General features: G+C 41.1%; 1 protein-coding gene across 1 annotated transcript; it reads right to left on the bottom strand.

Moving 5' to 3' along the window:
• Positions 1 to 376: 376 nt before the first annotated feature.
• LOC135502228 (titin-like) lies at positions 377 to 16,010 on the bottom strand. Its single transcript, XM_064794886.1, has 12 exons — positions 15,949 to 16,010; positions 14,745 to 15,247; positions 9,059 to 9,385; positions 8,302 to 8,574; positions 7,599 to 7,889; positions 5,919 to 6,212; positions 5,142 to 5,444; positions 3,880 to 4,032; positions 3,253 to 3,274; positions 2,473 to 2,585; positions 1,996 to 2,210; positions 377 to 1,258 (listed from the first exon to the last, which is right to left on the bottom strand). Exons 1-12 carry the CDS (start codon positions 16,008 to 16,010, stop codon positions 1,088 to 1,090), a joined length of 2,727 nt encoding a protein of 908 aa, XP_064650956.1. The 3' UTR covers positions 377 to 1,087.
• Between the last annotated feature and the right edge of the window lie 209 nt (positions 16,011 to 16,219).

Below are 16,219 nucleotides of genomic sequence, written 5' to 3'. Positions count from 1 at the left end.
CACCAAAACGAGACCAAAGCCATATCTGAATTTTCTGAGTTGTTTTTTCTTATAATGTTTGACAATCCGGTTCAATTTGAAATACAAAACGTAATTCATAAAATTGTTTTTTCACATAAATCTAATGCATTCTGATTCTCAAGTTCCTTCCAAGCTTATAATTTGATCTTGAACCTCAATGTACATGTATTGACATTGCTCAGGTTCCATACAATGCGCGTTGGCGGCTACGGAGGCAATACCCCTGGAATTTCAATCTTGAAACCATTTTGTTCTCAAAATTGTCCCAAATAGTCATTGCCGAACCTAACTCATCATTTTACCAACCTTTTCCTTCGCCCAAATCTAGTGCAAACTGCTTGTGTCCAGTTACATATACATGACTATATAATTATAACATGATCAACATGTATGCACATGTAACCTATTAACAAATATGTAAAAGCACTGAGTGATACATTTATGTACATAAAACTCAAATGAACAAAAAAGAAAACCGAATGTTCAAAGGTGATTAAAAATTCATTGAACTGCAGTAAACAATGCACTAGAACAGGGTGTAAGCCAAGGCCTGCCTGAAAGCCACAAGCCATGTTCAAAAATGCCTTGCTACACAGACGAAAATAATATTTAGAGATCAGCATCAGTCTCCTACTACAAGTGGCGACGCATAATGGCAAGAAGGTGTATTATTCTGGCCAGGTTAACCCCTCGCCCAGGTGGTCCCTTTAAATGAGCTTTGCCGTGATATAACCGAATATATAATCAGCGCATATTCTATAAGCACTGTACATCTAAGCAAACAAAATCCAATTACATGCAGAAACAGATTTGAAACAAGTGAGCACAGACTACTTACTAAAATAGAGCATTTCATGCAGAAAATACAACTGTCCCCTTATAATAAATGTCGCATCGAGATCTGAATTACATTCCTGATTGTTTGATTGCATATAAGCTCGATGTACAGCTGCATCCGAGCCTATTTCAATGGGCCAGATACACATGTACTGGAAATCTTCAATGATTACTTCGTGTGTATGATGTGTCACCAGGAGATTAAGATGCACAAAGGCCAATTTCGTAACTAAGTAATGTACTGCACAAGTACTTCTTCTTTCTCTTCCAAAGGCGGCGCCTTTCGGCTGAAATCGACAGTTGAGTATGGTGATGGCTCTTCAGTCCGCCTTACTGGATGGTCGTGTTTAGCAGGTTGGAACGAAAGTTTCGCGTACACTGTGCCGTCCACTCCAATTTGCTGAAAAAAAACAGATTGAGACCTCAGTAACTGTTGTTGCACACATCTTAAATCTTTGACTGGACTTAAGCACCTTGCCAGATGTGCGACAATACTATACGATCTATTGGTATTACCATAAACCAAGACATATATTTGGGTGCCTGTTGATTTTATGTTGTTCGTGATTTCTCTGAAAATATATAGAATTAAAATTACTGTTCGAGGGTTGTCAAAACGTTTGATAAAGGTCACGCCTAAATTGCAATTTCATGCAATTTCAAAATACGATTTTCGTAATCCGCCTAAATAACAACCGTCAGGAGTTACATTCATCCTGAGATCAGGCTTTTTACTCATATGACTGAAATACCGAGAGGCTGAGTATTTATAACAACTGGTGCCAGGATGTTTGCTTTTGGCTATCTTCCTAAATTTACGGATATGAGGCATTTCTATTGTTAGTGCTAGGTGCTAAAGGGGATACTGAGCTGTAGGAGTTCATCATACATAAAACTATGCTCAAGAAATCTTGTATTGCCAGACGTGTTGCAAAATATGTTGAAATAATTTATCGTGTGAGAAACGAAGTTTCATCGAGTAATATTCTGTACTGTCTCATAGGCCTGTGAAAGGCCGACTATTCAATAGGTGACAATAAACAAATGTATATATTCATGTATATATTTGGCTCCAAAAATTTAGTTACTGTGCTTCATATTTTCAGGGCATTGCGGGTCACTTGGTGGTCAACTCACCTTAGGTACACCTTCACTGCCACTCTTTTGCTGTGGCTGGATCTTCCTTTTCACATTCTCGTATAGATGTTCCTTAGCAGGACTAGCGGGCTGTGTCGGCCTGAGCAATGTCGGGCGAACTTCCTTCTGACTCCCGTTCTTGCCGACGGGCACGTGGAGAGCACTCTCGACGTACTGATTCGTGTCCGACACGACATCAGGCGTTCGGAGTTTTGCTGGAAAATTTATTTTTACTGGTTAGGGAAGAAAAATGTTAGACAATTACCAAATTTTTACACGTCTCAAGAAAAAAAAAACATATTTTTCAAGTTCGATTGCGGATCAATTTCAAATTTGAAATTTTTTTCCCAATTTCCCATTGAAATTTAGCCCGATGCACACCATTAGGTAATGCCAGCAATGTCTAATTTCTAGGAATTCCTCTCAGAGTCATGGCAGTGGCGAGCGAGGTGTAACTCATCCAGTGGCAGAACTTACATTTTGCAACTTTGCGATTTTCATTAGGTTCGCATTCTGAACGTGGAAGGGGGAGCCGCATCGCATGATTGACTTGACCTCCTGATAGGGCTGACTGGTCTGTTACCACATTGCTACGGAAAAAATTAAAAACGAAATATGCTAAAAACATGCATTCGGAAGAACGCCTTAGTCACCAGGATAAGAATAGGGTACGGTACGTATGCAGAGGCAAGTCAGTACTATATCAAGTGAATGATCAGCCGGGGCGATGAATGGTCCTTAAAATTCTGACATAGAAGATGCTAATTTCTTGTAGCAAGGTGATTGATACAAATATTAGAAATTATGACAAAATTCATGCGCTTATCATAACACATAACCGTATACAAACTGGAATGTATGGCTTACTAAAGCCTGTGCGCACAAAAGGCCGAGGGAGGTCCGTAACTTTTTTATCTTTTCTCCTCAGAAAATCACACCAATCATGATAAATTTGAGCATCTAGATGATCAATCAAAAACAAGCCTCTCATTATTTTTCTACTAGACCCCCTTCAGGAATAAATCCAAGCAGTCACAGGAAAGATAATTTGCTACGGAACATTTTGCTCGATGTTACCGTCACAAATGTCAAATGGAGGGATTTGGGTGGAATGCAGAAATGCTGGACTTTATATTCATCAATTTATCCATCCTGATCGACAGGCGTAGTATATTGAAAACCACTGGTTATGCCAGGATGCAATTTTAACACGTTTTGTCTTTTGTAGACTTACTGTGATATTTTAACCGTACTTACTCTTGCGATTCCTGATCATCACCTGAAGAAAGGAGGAATGCATTAGAGTATAGGAGCCGAAATAAGACATTTGTATAGCGATTTGAAATGACGAATTCATATGAAAAGCACAGCACAGCAAGTCCCCGTTGCTCCTTCCTCCAAGCCTAAGGTATAGCATCGCAAAATGACTGGTAATTCATGGTTGCTTGGTCTAGGTGTGGAGCGATATATCATCTGTTTCTGTCATTGGAGATTGCAGCTTTTCCATTATGCAAGTGCATCGCGGGTATGACTGTGATATATGGCGGAAGACCACTGCTGTGGCAGCCAGATAGCCATCTTGAATTTCAGATCGGGCTAAAGTCAATAGGGCATCTATCCCACCCAACCCCATCATACAAGTGACAGAACATTGAAGCCCGTCGGGTGACCTGTTTAGCAGAATGCGAAATTCAATTGAGACCAGTGGATGGGGAATCTTTCTAGAAGAAGAATGATACCAATATCGTCATTTTTCTGGACTATCCTGTATAAGATATCGGATCGGCCTGAAATTCAACATATGGTTCGTTTTCCCGACCCTAGGTGGTACAGACGTATCTCGGGAAGGGCCTTTTTTGCTCAAAAATGAAAATTGTGACTTACCCTTTTTTCTGCCACTGGACTTCTCCTTGTGTTTGATAACGATTATGACAATGCCGATGACAATGCTGATGACCACCAGTGAGCCCCCTACAGCGATCAAACCGATGCCATCTTTATATGTTTTGTTTGTTTCTTTCGAGCTTTGGGTTGCTTCTGCAAAATTTAATTGGTGTCCATGAATTGATGTATCAACAGAGGTTTAGGCACATCTATAGACCATGATACTGGATAAGTAATCAGTCTATGAGACAAGGATCCCTGAATTGCGACTTTGATGCGAACACGAGATTTCGCCTCCATGGACATCCGCCGATTTGGCTACTGCCTTGTTCGGAATCCTGACCGCAATCTGGCTGACCTATGTAATTCCTAAAACAAGTTTGCGCAAAAGTGCGCATATTTATTCTTCTTGATTTCAATTATAAATTCCCAATTTTCGTTGTCAATTGGTCTAGCACCAGTTGACAATCTTAAGATTTAGCGAGATATCGCACATCATTATGTAAATTACAGTACATTTTGCCACGCCACCTGTATAAATTTCCACTCGTCACTCAAAATATTGAGCTTGCAACAGTAAAGGGTTTTAGAGTCTGTGGCATGGTTCTTTCAACAGATCCTTGGTCCTAGTATGTAACGATACTTTCAATGATTTGATCTCACATATAGCACAGTTCAGTTACACTAGAGTCTTTCAATATAATTTATTGAAAGCCTGTCAACAAGCGGACACAAAACAACTACTCACTGATACACTACTTGTGTTGGACGGTGTAAAATAAGAGTAAGTTGTGACTAACAAAATCCTCATTAACCCTTTGATGAATGAATATCAAAATAATGTTCTTTGAGAACTGTGCCCCCCCCCCCCCCCTCCCCCCAGGTTAAAACATCAGCTGCAGGCAGATCCATCCCCCTCTAAAGAATCTGGCACCTAGGGGAGGGGGTGTCATTTTCACTCCTCAACATGGAAAACACATCCAAATTCAATGAAATCTGGCAGAAATGGCATGGGAATTCAAGCAGATGCATGATATACATCTAAGCAAATTATCCTGGAAACATACGTAGATGAACAGAAACGGAGCTAAAACATAGACCAAAACCGAGACGGGGGCGGGGTTTGGCCAACATTTTTTAGCTCAACCTGATTGATATTAGTTATGGTTATTCTAGCTACTTTAGAGTGCAAATTTGCTGGATAACGGTGTCTACATAGTAGAAATTTAAACCTGCTTTGGGAATCCGTCAGAGGAGCTTACCTGCTTTGTTAAGCGTGAAATTGAAAATCTTGGCTTCGAATGCACTCGTTTTAACCGAACAGGAATAATTGGTATAATCCAAGGATTTGACGTTCTTGATTTTCAACTTGCTGGATGTTGGCCGGGAAGTTATTTCATAATCCGGTGATGTTCTCGATAGGACATTGCCATCCTTGGACCAGGTGTAATCAGTTTTGGTTGGAGATGGGTTTGCGACGATGAACAGTTTAAACATTGCCTCCTTGCCAATTTCGCCCGCCACATCATATTTCATTTTCGCTTCCGGGTCTATCCTTGGAGAGTCTGTGGGAGAAAGAAATGTTGAGCACGGTTAGTTTAAGTTTTTTACAAGTAATTAGTGCAGGAGTGCTACAGTGTTGGTGCCTCTATTCATTCTGTCTAGATAAATGTATAATTGTCTTCAACACGTGTCGCATTGCTGATAGGTGACCTGCTCTAACAAAAGTAGGCACTTGTAGCATATTGAAAAAAGAGACGAAAAAAGGTAAAAATAAAGAAAATATTCCCTCCATTTTTTTCTCTTATTTTTAGCTCTGGCAAATATTCACGTTTTTTTCAATGAAATTTGTGTTGCAGATATTATTTTCGCAAATCTAGGTTACTGCAAAATCTGCCAAAAATAAGAGATTCACAATTTTAATTGGGGCGGTTACATATCTATAAATCACTTCGGTTTCGACACAAACCAATATTCACTATTTTAAATTCTGTGAAAACCCTTGTCAGACCTTATGAAGAAAGCCAAAATAAACTTACATTGTACATTAAGGACTGTCGACGCCTGTCCCATTCCACCAAGATTCCAAGCCTTACAAGAGTATGTCCCACTCTTATCGTATGGGATACGCGTGAACTCCAAATACTTTCCATTCTGTGTGCTGGTTTCGGTGTCTTGGATGACCTGTTCCTTGGTGGAGCCACTCTTCTTCCAGAGCCACTGGTACCGCTTGACGAGCTCTGGGTTGCCCCCACTGGTGTCGCACTCAAAACGCACAAATTCATGTTCATTTACCGTCGTCTTGCTGACTTTGACTTGAACGTTGTTTGGAACTGCAAATAGATGGAGTCACTGGTCAGATATCATCAAACGTAAATTAAGCAAGAGGCTCGCTCGTTCTGCTTTTAGGCACGAGGTTATCAATGAGATATTTTATTATTTTCAGATATGGTGACTTTTACTTTACCATCGTTTACCCTTGAAATCATTTACTAACTCGTGCTCTAACCAGGCACACGCAAAGTCTGTACTGTCATTCAGGTCATCTATTTACTAGTAGCTTAAATATCACTACAAACAACAACGAACGAACGAAAACGGACATACAGCATTTTAAACTGTTTGTGTCTGACATAGCGAACCAAAGATTGAGCATAATTTGCGATGATATCACTGCTGAAAGTGATAAACAGTCGGTATAATTAGCGGCAATAATGGTTACTACGAAAACAAAGTCCCCATTTTGTTAATTATACAAACATTCCGGGCCCCTTGAAAGCTACGGGCCATGTATGTGGTTATTATCAAGTATACTTGTTATTAATGAGTGTTTACATGTAGTCATAAATTTGGAGTAAGCCTCAATTGGAAGAAAGCCTCTTCTCATCGGCAAATCGCCATGGAGAGAAAACACAATGGTAAAGGAATGACTGCCGCGTGACTCTTGTCATATGACCCGATAATCACATGCTCAAAAGTTATATTTCTGTCTCCGTGAAAAATGACACGTTTCCCCCTGGTGAGCCTCCGGGGCCCCATGCTCACTCAGCAAATTTAATCGGGGGGGGGGGGGGGGGGGGGGGGGGTCATCCTAAAATTGCAATTTAACTTTTGAACCTCTTTTTGGAGACTTCTTTGTAAGAAATCACCGTAGCCTTTTTAACCTATTTATTTCGTATCATTTTCATTATTTATGAGTTCTTATACTGAACACAAGGTAAAATAAGATAGATACAGTCCAAATCACAATTATTTTCATACCTAAATTAGTGTCGTAGGTGCGTCATTGTTGCGTCATTGACGCGATACCCAGCGCGTAGGACGATTTGCAAGATTTCTGAAAAAGTACCCCCATTTCCGTTTTCTCGGGGATTCAAAACCCTTTTTTTGAACACAAATTGCCGTAAGACCATAGAAAATCCAACACTAGAACATCTGAGATGAAGACGCAATTCCACTGCATCCAACCAAGAAAGACTTCCTCACTCTTCTGTAACCCACAAAACTTTGAACCGTTTTATTTTTGCGATATTTTGCGAAGATTTCGGAAGAAGATTTTTCGTGCATCAGATGATCACATTCAATTTCTATATTTTAGCGGACCTAAAAATGTATTTCTGTTTTCCAAATAAAAAACAGTATTTTCACAATTTTTATTTCGCAAATCAACGTTATTGGCGGCTTACAATATTAAAACAGCCAAAGAGAAATCAACTTACATAATACGTTGTATGTGATGATATCCGACGACAACGAATTGGGAATTCCTGGCCCAGTCGCTTCGCAGTAGAACTTCACCTTGTTATCCTGTCGCATCATTTGTCGGCGAAATGTCACAACACTACTGTTTGCCTCAATCAGCGTCTCATTCGTAGTCCCATTCTGGAGTATTAATTTCACCGATGTCACCGTAATGTCGACAATAGCTTCACATGTGAATGTTTCCGTTTCTTTTTCCGATTTTGAATTTGACGCCGTGGTTGTCTTGATTTGTAAAGACTCGGATCCAGCTGAAAAAGTGGCAAAATTACGATTACAGACGCTCCCTCACTGTTGATAAGTGTTATTCAATTGTTCAACTTGAAAAGAAAATGCATTGGCGACACCGTTTACAAGGCACTGTTTGCAGTGTGCATAATGCACTGTGACTCATTTGGGTGGCAGCAGTCATGGTAACTGGTTGGTTTGTGCAAGAAATTGAGCAACCATAGTTACATATTAGTGATCACGTTGAGACGTTTAAGAAAAGAAACTGATGCCTCATTGTCGGTATTCATTGTCTCACAAAACACTGCTCGGCAAAAAACCTTGGTTATGGTAAACATTTTAGCTCCATCCTCGTTATGTTAGGTGAAACAACCATTGTTGCCTGTTCGGTATCAATTCCTCAATCGACTAAATGTAGAAAACAACTATACTCACAGTCAACAACAAAATCCTGTTCCGCGCTTGCCTCAGATCCGGCATCATTTTTTGCGACACAGACATACTTCCCAGCATCTGATTTTTTGACAGACGAAAGAAGCAAGGCACCATCAGGTGCAATATTCCTTGTTAAGACATTGTTGCCATTTTTAGTCCACTGGTACCTGATTGGTTGTGTGACGTTTTCATTTTCAGCATTGCAGGTGAATTTTATACTGTCTCCGACCTTCACCGGTGATGGATTTTTAACTGTCGGGGTGAGGGGTGGAACTGAAATTGAAAAACATTAAGTTAACATTATCAATGGATGCACTTCATAATCATTTACCAAAAATACCACAGCAGAGCTGTCCTATTTGACCGTCCAATCGACCATTTTGAACCAGAGGTTAAGATTCTATGTTTAAAATACGCAACAAAACCCTCACCCAGGCAATATTATGCGTGTGTTTTAATTTCGAATTTTGCAAAAATTAGGCGTTATTCATACATAGACGAAAATATCTTTAAAGTTAGTGTCATCATATCAACGCCAAAACTGCTATTTCACGAGAAGGCGAACTTCAATTGCTTAGAATATTTCCCAGGTAATAGTTGCTACCTCCTTCAGCCACTTCTGAAAACCAGGAAATATTTGTGTGTGTGTTTCAATTTTCAATTTAATTTAATCCATGAAAGTGCAATATCCAGCAGATTTGCTGCCACCAGTGAAGTGCTCTATGAATGGATTGATCGACTATTTTAAGCAACTTACCTAAAACATTTAATTCCAGCGGTGGTTTGGCCACTTCTCCATCTGCCTCACACTGCCATTCCCCGCTGTCCGAATGTTGAACTTCACTTATTTGAAAATTATAATTCTGCGTATCACACTGAACGTTTTTTGATCTTGATTTATACTTGACTGCGACAACACTACAATTGTGCGTGAAATAAACTGTTTTTCGCGTGTCATTTCTGTCCTTGTACCATGTAACACTCTTGGCGGTCCCAATAACAATGTTACACTCCAGCGTTATCGTTTCGCCGAGGCGTGGACGTGAATTACTGAGGCTATTATTTGCAGTTATTCCAAGAGCACCTGAAAAGAAAATTGAGCAAATCAACATCCACAAGAAACAGATTGAGTGGTACGATACTCTATAACACATAAATATCCATATACCCACTTTGAAGAACTCTAAGACAAAATCTGAGGTTTCAGAATTCAACTTAACGGGAGACAAGTTGATGTTTCCTTCTTGTACTCGAAATTCCTGTTGCTTGTCCTACTCCACTGCTTTGGTACTGACCACTAGGCGATTTTATGATACATGTCGATCATGAATCTGCAAAGAACAAAGAAAGAAGCACTTTTAAACGACCTTAGTGACAGGCCCAGTTGACCTCACATTATCACACTTCAGATAGCGTTCCTTAAGAATGGGCACGGGAAAAAAATCAAAACAATCATGCTATTTACAAAACTGCAGAGATTTCACAACTCCACTTAAAAAAAGTCAAATCGGCTATAATGGTACTTTGGCCTCCTATCAAGACCTTTGATTCCAATTGATTATATGTAAAGCAACTAACGATGATTAATTACGCATATGTTTTGAAGAGGACTACATGTAACTAGAACATCCGTAAATATATATTTTTTTTAAATCACAAGTCCGGGATTTATTATCGCAATCATCATGACTTATAGTGCACAGGCCTGCATGAAAATCACATGTTCTGAATGTACAGAATACGCCCATAATTATATGTGTCCATAACGAGGAAGAAGAAAACCTATTATGTGAAGAAAAGAAATAACTGTTCGCCGAGTGGTTCTCTTCCAAAATATTTGGGTCGTGACTCATGAACCATGCATCACTGATGTAATGTTTAACTGGTAATGACCAAAGTATGTAGAAGCTAAACGAGGTCACCAAACTTAATGAGCAGAAAGAAAATTATTTGCATTCATATAATCGACCAACGATGTGATGAATAGCAATAAGGCAGGAGACAACGGAAAACCGATAGTTTTTTTCTGCATGTTTGATGAAAGACCAATTAGTATAGCCAAATATAACTGATCAAATGTGTTCCAATGGCATATTTCAAGTTTTTTATGTAACCTGATTCTGAGGAAATCAAGGCTTAATGCTCGATTCGCAGGGCTGGAGAAGCCCCTTGATTTCCTCAATGCGGTTCAAAGTGAGAGAAACTGGACGACAATGCTCCGCTAGTGATATGAATGATGGAGTCTCCTCCATACACTCAAGCCGAGTCTCCTTTTTAGAGTTAAGTCGACTCGCCTTTTTAAAGTCAAGGCGGGTCCCATTTATACAGTCAAGCCAAGTTCCCTTTATACAGTCAAGCCGAGTCTCCTTTATAAAGTCAAGCCGAGTTTCAAAAAAAGGTTGTCTTATTTAGTTGCATTTCACTTATCTGTCCGAAGTATTTCTTCCTAAAACGAAGTAATTTTTTATTGTTTGATGCGCACTGTTTCCGTAGCGTATGGAAAATTGCTGTGTGATCAAGTTATTCGTGCAGACGATGATTTGAAGTTGGAAATTTTCCTTGGATCGCAAAAGGTTGTTTACTGCAAGTCCAAGTATGAATGCCGACACTATCGCCCAAGATATCACTCTATCCCACATGTCAATGCAAAGCGAAATCGACCGACTGACACAAATGCATTATTGTGGGCGCTCCCCGGGGCGCTCACCACTCTATCGTTGGCGATCGAATAGTTCGTGGGAAGGGTACCATCGCACCGCAATTCCTTTGAAACTGTAGCTTATCTGCCTTAATAGAGAACTCTTTGGATTTTTGCTCCCTCTTCTATACCTAGACCCCTTACCGACTCTTGATTCAGAGGCCTTAGATCCGAAGGATATCGATACGTTGTGTGGTCACATTTCGCTCGAAAATCCAAAATTGGAATTGAATTCTGGGATTTCAAAAATGTCAAATGTCCCTCGGGATTTCCGGATTACGCGATTAAATTTTCAAACCCAAGGATTTTACACATGTCTCACACGGAAACCCACCTCTGGATGGAAAATGATCATCACCTCGGAAAGCCGCCTTGCAGAATGGATCACTAATCCCTGTCGACTAATTTCGCCGTATGTAGGTCTCGTGGTGGATTACAATCTCAAACACAAGGATTTTACACATGACTCACACGGAAACTCACCTCTGGATGGAAAATGATCATCACGTCGCAAAGCCGCCTTGCAGAGTGGATCACCAATCCCTGCCGACTAATGTCGCCGTGTGTAGGTCTCGTGGTAGGACACAAATCATGGTATGTACACCCTACTCCAAAAATAGGAAATATTTGATAGGATCATCAAATATCAGCGACTTTGCAATTGATCTCGTGCCAAATGATGACAGAACCTGTCATTGCTTCATTATGGATGCCAGACCATTCAGAGTTTTTGGCGCAGTCTCTAAACTGTCATTGAAACTTTGGTTGATGCTATATATGGAAGGACAATGCATTGCATATCATGACGTACAACGCGGATGGAGGTCTATTTCTTTTTCATGGACCATCAGTAATTACGAACGACGTTGGGTTCCTATGGTTTCATTGGTCTTAATTCTGCTCTGCGAGAAATTCTATTTGTGATTGGAGTGACGTCAAAGCGTGCTCCAGGAAGGTTCTGGCCAACGCAAATAAGCACCCGGGGGTGTGTTTAGACACAATGAAAAACGCAGAATGGTATTTGAGATGCTCAAATACCTCTTATGTGGCCCAGCTTCTTTTTTTTCCATTTCGCTAAATTCAACGAGGAGCACATTTCTGTTAGTCGAAAAGCTCAAAAGCCTTTTTTTCTGAGTGGGTGCATATATTCTTATCTACACAACTACAGAAACTGCAACGGTGAGTTATTTTAAGGTTGCAGGGCCATATTAACAGCGGTTGGGGGAGGGGCAGGGGGCAACTGCCACCACAGACGTACACCACAACAAAGACAGAAAAGCCCATGCCTCCAATGGCCTCCGACGTCTTCGTTGGAATCTTTCTGACAACTCAAAGTGAGGCCAAAAACAAGGGCCTACAAATTCAGCAAGCAAGGGCCTAGGAACGTGTGAAAGTGGGGTATTCAGACACAGGACAGAACACAAAAGGCTGATGATTTTCACTATCGGTGCAAAATCTGTATAATCGGTATTGGTTGCGTCACCAACAACTACTTGGGTATGGGGTTGAGCTATCATTTACCCAAAGCCTCCGCTGCCGCTTGTGTTTCGCCCTGTTTTTCAGCTTGACCCTTTCCCTCTACCACCAGTTCGGTATGAATTCTTTAGAGGAAATGGCCAACAACACATGTTGACCATTTAATAGAATCATGAGGAATGATATCATATTCACAGAATGTTTATTCATAATAAGCATGCTTATTTGGACACTGGCTAACTCAAATATTGAAAGAAACGGAACTCATGTAATAAAAAGTTGTGCGGAGTGCTAATTATGCTGAAAATAGTACAAGTAAAAACTATAATATTTGTCAAAATTATGGCCTATCAGCACTAAAGAAATGTTCAGCGATAAGAAATCATCAACGATGTTTTTCCCTTTGACTCCTGGGGAAGGCGTTGAGAGAAACCTGTTTTGTAATCTTAATCAATCAATTTCTGGTCTGGGAGTGCGAGATCTTGCATCCTGCTGTGCTGGCTCTGCCACGATGATATCATCTACCTAAATCTACAGAGCACATGCAGACAACGATAAAACGAGCCTACATCTATTTCATCACAGAATAAGTGGAAACTCAGAAGTGGAACGTGGAGTAGTAAACCTCCGAAGAAAACAACATCATTGTGCCTACCGCGGGGATGAGAACAACGCTAATAGCGTATCGAACGTTAGTGTCAGAGCTCCACAGGCTTGTTGTAATCTATCGTTTTTAGTTTCTTTCAATCCCGGTGAAATCAACTCGAAGCAACGTGTAACATCACGCAGGCACACATTCTCATTTATGTTCGGATTCTTGCGATATGCAGCATCCGTCCTGATTTGATGCCGAAGGCCAGGAGACCATGCTCCACCCCCTGGCCATACACCCACCTGTTCAATAGATAATGCTAATGACCCCAACTCGTCTCCCTTCCAGTATTAGGGACTTTCGGCAAGTTCAAAATTCATGCCCGTATTGCGTATCCGTATCGTTGTTACGCGTGGTGTTTTCAGATCTTGCATATTCCCAATGTGTGATATGCGATAGGGACACTGTTTTACATCTAAATGTTACTTGAATGAGAAGTTACTGGGAAGAATTGTTTTGATTTCACCTTTCAAAATTGTACAGGATGGGACAATTTCATACGTAATTTCGATAGGGCTACATAACACGGGCGTGAATTTTGCACTTACAGGACAGATAGGCGTACGTACTTGTCTTTCACTGCGCCATCTACACGGCGAGGCAGTCCTACATGTACACTCTCACTGCTTCAATTCTCCGCCATCTGAATATATACATTTGATATTTTTCAGTGATATCAATTCCCTTTTCTAAATCTGGTCCCCAAGAGAGGGCAAAGAAGTAGTTATGGGCCGCCCTGTAACGAGCTTTCGCAGCCAACGGGGACGGGCTAAATTCAGCATCCGGGTGGAAGACGCACTGGTTACGTCAGGAAGTATCCGAATATCAGAATAGTTCATTTGCGCATGCCGAAAACGTTTTTGTCCCTCAACTGCACCGAGCCACAGCATAGAATTAAAAACTCTAAGACGCGCATCTTTGAGTTAAACAATGTAAACATTCAAACTTGTTGCTAATCTTCGTCTCGAAGCTGACATCCCCATCCGGATCCATTGTTGACGGCCCGAATGATAAACACGTGTGATTGTACAGAGTGTATGAAGTGCAGACAATGTACACCGTGTTGTTCAGGCAGCGTAATGATAGCACGATAAAAAGCCGCTATCCAGGCGACGATGTCTTACAACGTCATAAACGGTTACAAAAAACTTTATAAAGTACCTGTGGGCCTCGTACTCCCAAAATAATAATTATATTGATTCGTGTATATTTTTTCTTTGCTCGCGGCTCTCTTGGTGGCACTTGGCTCTTAAATAGAGTCTTGTCTTAAGTTGAATATATTCACCGGATTTTGATAAAACCGTACTAATTTGATCCCGTATTATTTTTGCTAACGAGTGGATGTTCGGCACGCGATGGTTACAATGGTGAGAATTATGGAGTGCAATGTTCTTGCCAATGATATTATGTTGCTACCAATACAGCGGCCTGGATACACCACTATTTTACGTCGGCATATTTTAATGAAACAGCATAAAAATGTGTTCCCACTCTTAGCTTGCTATGTTCTTTGCCTCATGAATCGAGGGGTCGTTCCTAAGGTTTTATTACACTAAGAAGAGTCAGAGAAAGAACGTTATACCTTAAATAAAACTCTTGGTCTCAATTCTTCCGCACTGAGCCCCCTGAAGTCTAAATAGTCACTTTTGGACACTGGTTTTAGATGCTCATAAAGTGACTGTTGACCGTCCTCATCCGGTTGATTCGTCTGGTGAACATGAACATGTATCAGTGCCGAGGCAACCTGAGACGACGTCGCCTGACTTGTCCGGCAAGCAGGAACAGAGCTGTAATCTGAGCCCGATGCATTACTCTGCCACTCATTGTCTACGTAGTCATATGAATCTGCGTCCAAGATATCGTCTGAGCACTCGGGCTCTTTATCCTCATCAAAACGAACTGAAACGGCGGGCCTTTTAACCATTGGATGTGCGGGATATTTATCCGTTGTGCGTTTTGAGTGAGAGGATGCGTCATTAAAGAAATCAGGGTCAATGTTGGCGTATGTATGATCAGGGCGTTTCTTGATTGGTGTCAATTCATTTCTTGCAGCATCGTCATTACTGTCATTTGCAGGTCGATTAATTTTTTTAGACAATTTCAGTTTCAGTCGACGTTTCCTGTGTAAGCAAAACAAATAACATTGTAAATAAACAGCATTAGTATCTCATACGGTAGAATCTCTATTAAAGACACCCTCGGAAATGACAGGTGCTATCCTTACCAAAGAGGCCGAGTAGGAGGAAGGGTGGTTGACTTCATGACTTACTTTGTAAGAGTTCCACCAGGAGGGATCACAGGCTGAGTAGGAGGAAGGAAGGTTGACTTCATGACTTACTTTGTAAGAGTTCCACCAGGAGGGGTCCCAGGCTGAGTAGGAGGAAGGAAGGTTGACTTCATGACTTACTTTGTAAGAGTTCCACTAGGAGGGGTCCCAGGCTGAGTAGGAGGAAGGAAGGTTGTCTGCATGACTTACTTTGTAAGAGTTCCACAAGGAGGAGTCCCAGGCTGAGTAGGAGGAAGGAAGGTTCTCTGCATGACTTACTTTGTAAGAGTTCCACAAGGAGGGGTCCGAGGCTGAGTAGGAGGAAGGAAGGTTCTCTGCATGACTTACTTTGTAAGAGTTCCACAAGGAGGAGTCCCGGGCTGAGTAGGAGGAAGGAAGGTCCTCTGCATGACTTACTTTGTAAGAGTTCCACAAGGAGGGGTCCGAGGCTGAGTAGGAGGAAGGAAGGTTCTCTGCATGACTTACTTTGAAAGAGTTCCACAAGGAGGGGTCCCAGGCTGCGTAGGAGAAAGGAAGTTTGACTGCATGACTTACTTTGTAAGAGTTCCAGCAGGAGGAGTCCCAGGCTGAGTAGGAGGAAGGAAGGTTGACTGCATGATTTACTTTGTAAGAGTTCCACCAGGAGGGGTCCCAGGCTGAGTAGGAGGAAGGAAGGTTGACTTCATAACTTACTTTGTAAGAGTTCCACCAGGAAGGCTGACTGCACGACTTACCATGTAAAATTTGCGCCAGGAGGAGTCCCAGGCTGAGTAGGAGGAAGGGAAATCGGTATACATGTCGATCATGAATCTGCAAAGAACAACGG

The sequence above is a fragment of the Lineus longissimus genome, chromosome 18 (assembly GCF_910592395.1).
Source record: "Lineus longissimus chromosome 18, tnLinLong1.2, whole genome shotgun sequence".
Classification (NCBI taxonomy): Eukaryota; Metazoa; Nemertea; class Pilidiophora; order Heteronemertea; family Lineidae; genus Lineus; species Lineus longissimus.
Note: the sequence above shows the minus strand (reverse complement) of the source record. Positions and strands in the feature narration are given on the sequence as shown.